The 8,647-nt window shown below is 41.0% G+C and overlaps 2 protein-coding genes across 2 annotated transcripts; one reads left to right on the plus strand and one right to left on the minus strand.

Moving 5' to 3' along the window:
* Positions 1–4,656: 4,656 nt before the first annotated feature.
* On the plus strand, positions 4,657–6,172 carry LOC128742800 (gastrula zinc finger protein XlCGF57.1-like). The gene is made up of 3 exons (XM_053839260.1): positions 4,657–4,820; positions 4,883–5,792; positions 5,845–6,172. Exons 1-3 carry the CDS (start codon positions 4,713–4,715, stop codon positions 6,141–6,143), a joined length of 1,317 nt encoding a protein of 438 aa, XP_053695235.1. The 5' UTR covers positions 4,657–4,712; the 3' UTR covers positions 6,144–6,172.
* Positions 6,173–6,401: 229 nt separating this feature from the next.
* On the minus strand, positions 6,402–8,350 carry LOC128742133 (tyrosine--tRNA ligase, cytoplasmic). The gene is made up of 2 exons (XM_053838367.1): positions 6,788–8,350; positions 6,402–6,725 (listed from the first exon to the last, which is right to left on the minus strand). Exons 1-2 carry the CDS (start codon positions 8,231–8,233, stop codon positions 6,597–6,599), a joined length of 1,575 nt encoding a protein of 524 aa, XP_053694342.1. The 5' UTR covers positions 8,234–8,350; the 3' UTR covers positions 6,402–6,596.
* Between the last annotated feature and the right edge of the window lie 297 nt (positions 8,351–8,647).

The raw sequence follows: 8,647 nt of genomic DNA on the forward strand, positions 1-8,647 counted from the left end.
AGAAAATTATAGGCTTTCCAACCGCGTCGAACGTGCGAAATCGCTCATAAAAGTGCTATTTTAGCTTAAACCATTTTGGTGTCTTCGGCGCACTCCCAGTTGACCTCTAGGTATGATGCTGGCCTAATAAGCCAGTCGTCGTATGTTCGAATCTCGGCTGGGAGAGGCTGTTAGAGTCAATGGGATCGTAGCAACTATGGCCCTGTCCTTTACTGTAATAGCTGGCTGTGAAGTCTATCGTATAAAAACAGAAGGTCAAGTTTCGACAACGGAAATGTAAAAGGCGTTCTCGCCTCAGGACTTTTTTTTCTGGATTTTGTTTTATTTCACAGTACCACTCGCTGTGACGAAGCTAACATTTTGCGGGAGAAGCGAGCATCGCTGTGTTACTCATAGGGTGTTTGCAGAGTGCATATGTATTGGAGATCTGTTGGGCAGGCAAAAGTGACAGCTCCATATAAAACACACGGGCTGGGAAGAGCAAAATTTTTTAATTGATTTATTTTCTTTATTTAAAACAGAAATTACAAATTGCTTCATACATATCCCGGGCAACCATTTCTTCATGTTTCTTTATTTTTCGATATACAGCCTGAATTCGTTAATTGGGCCACGATTGCACTCCAGCTGATTCGCTAATTGGGCCGACTGACAGTTGTTAGAAATTTCTAAACTCGAAAATTCCATACAATTTTGACATTCAAGTTGTCATATAGCCCAATTAGCGAACACCCAATTAACGAACCGCCCAATTAACGAACCACCAATTAACGAAACTTTGCTGTATCAGTCTTTAAAGACACCAATAGAGAAAATCGATGGCGATCGTTACCATTTCTAAAAGAAATTTCTACAAACTTAATAGAAAATTAAAGTTTACTTTATAAAGATCTTCACCAAAATATCGATATCAACCGTCATCTTCGAAAATAAATATCAATTTCTGTCGCCAATTCGTTACTAATCTTTACGTATTTTTTTTTGTTTTTATTTTTGGCACGGGCAAGTTTCGAACCCATGCAATTTCTAAACTGTACCACTAATCCTCAGATCTACGACTACTCTTGGGGAGCTTAGATTAAAATGGCAATCGTATTCTAAAGGACCCATTCATGTATATTAATATATTGGCGAATTCGTCTATGTACGAGAGTCGCGAACTAATTTGGCGAAACTGGCAGAAGATGTTTGGGTTCAGTACTCAGTTCAAATGATTCGGCCAACATATTGTTAATTTCGGGTTGAACATATACATCATATATGCACATGTATACGCATCGATGCCATTCTTCATTATCCTTTATCAATGAATATCAAAACAGAAGTAGTTTTAGATAAATATCTGCGAAGTTTTTGCGATACTTTCATACTGAACAAAATTTAGTGTAATATCATTAAAGATTTTTATCAAATTACTGACAAAGATAATGTTTTAAATGCGAGTATCGATCTATGAAGAAGTTCAAATGTTCGTATCGACATTATTGAAAATTAAACGTAACGATTTATCGTCACAAAGCTTTATTTTTGTATAAAGAACTACAAAGGAATTTCACGAGTGGTTGACCGGGATATGGCAAGGTAATACCGTGGACCCCCGTTCGTTTGACCATTTTTAATCTGAACACTTTTTAATTTGAACCCCGTTGGTTTGCACGACGTGCAAATTAAAAATGGTTCAAACGTCATTCTCAACATGACATCATTTGTTTATGCAGACAATGCACATAAACACGATTTGTTTGTACTGACCTAGCGTGTTTAATCGGTTTCACATGTCGTTTTCCTAATGATTAAGATAGAAATCCGGTCAGAAAATGCAATATTCGCACTTGCAACTGCCAACTAAAACAAACCACCAAAACAATAACAAAGAGCAGGGCGGCCAGGTCACACAGGTTTCAGCATATTTCGGGTTACCAGTTGTTCAAATTAAAAAGTAACCCCGTTAGTTTGCATGAGGAATCGTTCAAACGAACGGGGGTCCACTGTATATCTGTTTACTAAATAAAAAAATTATTTTCAACAGATAAGCTAAGACGCGGTAGCAATGATCAAAAATGTAACTATGACTAAATTCAACTAAACTAAATGATTCAACTAAATGATTTTTTTCCGGGAGCGCCTATGCGTATCAAGAGTGTTCATAAAAGTGCTTATAATATAATTTACATTGTGTGTTCAATCATGAATGGTTAGTTCAGACGCTATTAGAATTTCCTTTTTTTAGGTATATCGTATATGCAGCAAAAGTTTTTGTTTAGTTGTACAATTATTGTGATTAGAATTAAAGTGTTAAGTAAAAAATCTTAAAACTAAATTCTCGCGAACATAGGCGCAATGCATGTTAACTGCCTGTGTGTCTAGAGGCGTTACTGAAAAAATCATTTCATTTGCTGAATGCTGATTTTTTTGATAACTGAAAGTAGCTCACTAGACCGCGTAGGGAAAGTAAAACGCGCGCAAATTCAAAATCAGCCTTTGGATATGTAGGTATCAAATATCTCCGAGTGCTATGATTTGATGTTGGTGTTACAATAGAGGGAATAAAATGAACTGATATTTTCCTTTTTTCAAACTCATTGTTTTCTGTCAACTGTTTTCAGCCCTGGCAACGGCTCCGTGAGTAAACGATTGTATTGCGATTATTATTCTAAAATGCTGTTAAAATATTACGAACCCGCCCGCCATTATGGTTCGTAAAAAGCTGGATTGACTGACTGTGTTGCTAGTTTTACAGGATAATCACAACACTGCAGCTAGTGCTACTACGGCTGCTACCTAAGCCTGGAAAGCCTACAGGGGATCCAACATCATACAGGCCGATATATCTGCTAGATACTATGGATCCCCGTTCGCTTGACCATTTTTAATCTGAAAATCTTTTAATTTGAACCCCGTTGGTCTGCACGACGTGCAAATTAAAAATGGTTCAAATGTCATTCTCAACATGACATCATTTGCTCATGCACACAATGCACATAAACACGATTTGTTTGTACTGACCTTGCGTGTTTAATCTGTTTCACATTCCGTTTTCGGAACGATTATGATGGAAATCCGATCGGAGAATGAAATATCCGCTGCTTGCAACTTCCAACTAAGTCAAACCATCAAAACAATAACACACACACACACACACACACACACACACACACACACACACACACACACACACACACACACACACACACACACACACACACACACACACACACACACACACACACACACACACACACACACACACACACACACACACACACACACACACACACACACACACACACACACTGCTTAGTTTCGCGCCTGCTGTCCGAATCCGAGTTGAATGGGGTGGTATAGGCACTCGGCCCGTTAGCTTCGGTTCGTTTTTTGGCACAGTTCGGAAATTTACTGCTAGTTGACAGATTCAGATAAACTTTGATCTACAGGCTCTCTAATCGCTAAACTAACACGACCGCGTATAGACCAAATCAAGGTGACGTCATCTGGCAGATACTGGCGCCCTTGTTTACAAACAGCCGCAGAGTCCAAAAAAGTTTTAGCGGTTTAAAAGGCAAGTTTGTTGTTTGAACCGAGTTTAAACAGCATTAGGACTAAATTTAAAGGCCATTATGCCTGTAAAATGTTAAAAAACACGCTGCATTCGCTATAAACGGAAAGGAAAGTTCTATAGTCCAAATCATCATACCGTCAATTGACAGATACTGGCGCCCTTGTTTACATTTTGGAAAACTTTCTTTTCCGTTTACAGGGAATGTAGCGTGTATTTTAACATTTTACAGGCATAATGGCTTTTAAATTTAGTCCCAATGCTGTTTAAACTCGACTTAAACAAGAAACTTGCCGTTTAAACAGCTGAAACTTTTTTGGACTCTACGGTCTGTTTGTAAACAAGGGCGCCAGTATCTGCCAGATGACGTCACCTTGATTCGTATTAGCAAGCTTCAATTGACGTAAATAAAATTGTATTTTGATAAGCGACTCCGCGCACTTTCAAAGAATCCAGCGATGTGCAAAACATTTAAGCAAATAATTTCGTTTGATATAATTTTTATTAAATTTCTGGCATCCCTGACCAGAAGTTAGTGTGAAACAGCCTGAAGTACACAAACGAAGCGAAAAAAAAAGATTCGTTTGGTGCTGAGACTTGGCGTAGTATTGCGATTATTATCTAAAATTTTTCTTTCGTCGGTTTAGTTGTGCGCCTAACAGTTGCGCGCAGCTCTGTTCTGGTTGCTCGCAGTCAAAGTATCTCTTTTACACTCTTACGAAATCTCGTAAGAAACTGTCAACGCAAGAGTGATGAGAAAAACAACAATATTTCTCTCTCGCTCATCAGCTGAATGCTAGGGTAGCTTGCTTCGTGTTTGCCCGTTCAAACATGGACAAATTTTTCACAAACGCAATCAGCATTTAAATTTTATTATTTTCGGTTAACGTAAGACATTGTAACTGTGTTGTTTGTAAGTCTGTACGTAATAGGACAAAACAAATATTATCTAAGCAAAGAATAAGAGCATAAACATAAAAAACTTACACGTGCTTACACTGTCAATAATATATGATTTACCTTTGCGCACAACTATATTAAACTGGAAAACGAAATATTTTCTCGGGAAGCACAATACTAAATATAATAAATTAAAATTTTTATAAATTCAAAAGTTCAAATATTTATATCGTGAATTACAATTAGCAATATTCCAATGAATGCTTCCTGTGTTGCATGCCGGACCCTCGGGTCCGGTATGGTAGCTATTTATAAGCACCCGAATGGATTGGATCAGATGTTTACGTCCGTCACCGGAGTTGAGGTAATATCGGTTCGGCAATGTAAAAAACAATTTATGCATAAAAAAGCGACTCTTTCCGCTAGGTTGAAGACGATGATCATCTTTGCATACCGTGTTACGATGATCTGAAAGCTGCACACTTGTTTAAACAAAAGGTAATCGCAAACAACATCCTTCGGATAAGTCGTCCGTCAGCATCATCCAAATCCGGTGGCAATGTTCTTACAAGTCGGACGGGAGATGCCGACTGCAAAGAGAATGCACCGCTGCTGAACAAATCGGCCAATCCTGTGGAACAAACTTCCAGCGTAGAGATATCGACTACTTCCGCTACGGAGGCTGAGATTTTCGAAGAGCATTTGATAATTCGGTCCGATGCTTCGGAGGAGGACGAAGAGGACGATTTGGAAACGCAGGAAGAGAATGAAGTGATTGAAGTCAAAATAGATCTGGCGGAATTGCAGTCTGCAAGTGAGATTATTGATTCGCCTAATGCCATTCCAGACGAACAAGTCAGCAATGAGGCTGATGCTAAAGTAGTTTTACAGCAATTTAAAATCGAAGCACCTAACCGGTGCGAAGAATGTGGAAAGTCCTTTGCTAAGACTGCGATGCTGCAGAAACATGTGCGGTCTTGCCATCAGGCAGAGTCGACGGACGACAGTGAACAACTTGGTCCGGGATCGCTCGCATCGTTGCCGGCTGTTCACAATCTGATGTGCGAGTATTGTTTTCAGGAGTTTACAATTGTGAAGGAAAAATATGAACACGAGACGGTTCATGCGTCGGAAACTAAACCTTACAAGTGCCCTCAGTGCGATGGCGCATTTAAGGACAAGGTTGGCCTCCGAAGTCACATACGTATTCACTCGGCGGTGAAGCGATTCAAGTGTCAATACTGCGAGATGCGTTTCCATCAGCGGGGCAACCTGACCGCTCACGAAAGAACCCACGTTGGCTCGAAACCCTACCTGTGTCCACAGTGCGGGAAAGGTAAGTTGAAATTAATTTTCTTTGAACTTTTTGTAATCTTTAATTTGTGAAGGTTTCGCTGAGAGCGGGAATCTGAAGAATCACATTCGATACCACACGGGCGAGCGCCCGTACGCGTGTACCGAGTGTCCGAAACGTTTTCGGACGCACTACTCGAGAACGGTTCACTTTCGGTCGCACAACAATGATCGGCCGTTTCGGTGTACCGAATGCGACAAAAGTTTCTATTCGTCCGGTAAACTTATCATCCACCGGCGGGTGCATAGCGGTGAGAAACCGTACAAATGTGGCACTTGTCCGGCCAAGTTTGCCGACAGCAGCGGACTGAGGCGCCACTCGAAGACGCATTAAAACTTTTTTGCTAAATTGAGTACGAATAAATTTTGATCTGTTTGTTTTGTGAATTTTAAAATTCAAAATCAAATTTTCCTATCAATCGAGAAACAATGTAGAACGAGAAAAGAGAAACTTTCCCTTGTTTTTGAAATGTTGATAATACATATTCGCGAGCAATAATAACGGTAGATTAAGAATTACTGCAGCCCTCAAACGAGTTTAGGTAATTTAGGATAGTTCGGGTAGGTTATTAATAACAGAATTAGTGACGGAAGAGAACGTTTACTCCAAATGCTTATCTGTCACAGAGATTGTAGTAGTTTCTAACGTTTGCGAAACAAAGCTGCATATTGCGAAAAAGAAATGAACAACTGTAACAAACCATATTTCAATCCAAATCTGTACGATCGAACGTACGATTGGCAGTTTAATGCGTAGATATTCTCGAAGAAACCTTGCCGAACAGGTCTACTTGATGTTGCATTCTTTCAGCGTGCAGCAAATTTTATCGCCATTAAGTGTTAGTAGAGAGAAGTCTTTCCACAGTGCTTCGCCATCGGAATTGGTCTTTAGCTCAGCCTGAATCTTATCCCACACCTAAAATAGAGATTTTTTTTTAATATTTGCCCCCGCCAGAACCTTAACGCTAGTGACGTTACCTTCTTTTTCGGATTCAGCTGTGCCACTTCCGCGTTAGTGTTGTCGAAACCCTCCACAATGATACGTTCGCCGATTTTGGCACCCTCGGGAATTGATAGGGGCTCATATTTATCCTGATTGAAGGCACACAGCACTAGACCTTCACTTTCCACTCCGCGGATTTTCGACGACTTCATATTAGTTAACGTGACAACCGAACGGTTTATCAGATCCTCCAACGGGTAGTAAGCCATCAAATTGCTGACGATGGTTTTCTTCGCTTCACCTCCCACATCCACGCTAAGCACACAGAGACTATCTGCGTCAGGATGTTTTACCGCTTCCGTAATCTGACCCACCTTAAGTTCAACCTTGTCGGGTGTATTTTCTCCGGCAACTTGCGCCGATGCCTTCTTCCCAGCTACCGCTCCAGTTGGATAAGCCCTTTCGGTAAGCTGCCTATGAAAATCATCGTCGAAAGCTTTTCGAATAGGATCCAGCAAACGATTTATGTAAATTTCCACCGCTCCCTTCAGATCACCAGGGTGCAACTCTTGCGATGCAAAACTGGCCTCCAAAGCTTCATAAGTTTCAAACTTTAGATCCCCACCAAAATCAGCTTTCCGTTTAATTTCAAATCCTTCACCGGCTTTAAACATCGGATAGATTACGTGCTTAACAAATTTCAACAGTCCATTATCCTCGATGTTACCGGGTTCACAGAAAGCCTTCTTAATTTTCGACTTCACCTTGGCGGCACTATCGAGCAAATCTATCTTGGAATCATCCTCACTGGAGGACATTTTACCACCGGCCAAACCGGGAATCATTGGATTCATCAAATGAATTCGCTTTGCGTATCCCAGCTGAGGCAAATACTTCTCCGCAAAGGTGAAAATCTTCCGCTGATCTACACCTCCGAATTGGGCATCCACCTTTAGGTACTCTTCGTCCAAAGCTTGCAAACCTGGGTAAAGGATTCCGGACAAAAGTGGATGCTCAACCTGTTTGACCACCTCTGCCCCTGCCTTCTTGGCGTCGTGCTGCGTAACCACCGACGACAGCTTGTAGACATCCAACGTATATTCCTTCGACAGTTGATAATCTGTTCCACGAACGAACTTCAACTTTTCCAATGGAACACCCAGCGAAGTCAACATTGCCTTGATAACGGCTTCGTAGTATTTTGTTCGCTCCTGCAGAAGCGTCCACGGTGCCTTCATATTATCCAGATAGGCATGTAAATCGGCGAACAGGATGGTAACTTCACAGCCAGCCTTTAGGAAATCCGCAACCTTTGACATGGGCACGAAGTAGGCAATGTGTGGCTTACCGGTAGTGGCCGTGCCCCAGTATATTTTCAAATCACGCTCCTTCAGAATGGTTCGCATATTATCCTGACCCAGCACTTCCTGCAGATTGCGAGCGATTAGCTGCTCCTTTTCTTCCGCGGTAAGAGCCGTCATTTTGCTTGCTGCGGCCGCACTCTTTATTTATTGGAAATGGAAAAAGTTATTACACTTTTCTGTTGCAATCGAAAACCTTTTTCTCACTTTTTTAGAAGGCGAATCACACACCACGAATGGATGAGTTGTCTGCTCCGCAAACAAATATTGGTGCAGGAGTGGGGCGAGAGACAGCCACGCAATTTGACAGTTCTGGCTGTCAAGCGCACATGGTGGGAAGTTTGTAACACGCTAGTGAAAAGTGATTCAAAAGTGAGTGAAATTTTAAAGTGTGGGGTCACAGATTATGATACAGATACAAAACCTATCAATTTTAGCATAAGAAAAGATGTGGGTGCGTTAAGGTGAAGGTCGTCAGAAGCCAGCTGCTTATTTACAGATTTCAGTAAATTAGTCTGGGGTAATCTGCACCGT

This window comes from Sabethes cyaneus, chromosome 3 (assembly GCF_943734655.1).
Source record: "Sabethes cyaneus chromosome 3, idSabCyanKW18_F2, whole genome shotgun sequence".
NCBI classification, from domain to species: Eukaryota; Metazoa; Arthropoda; class Insecta; order Diptera; family Culicidae; genus Sabethes; species Sabethes cyaneus.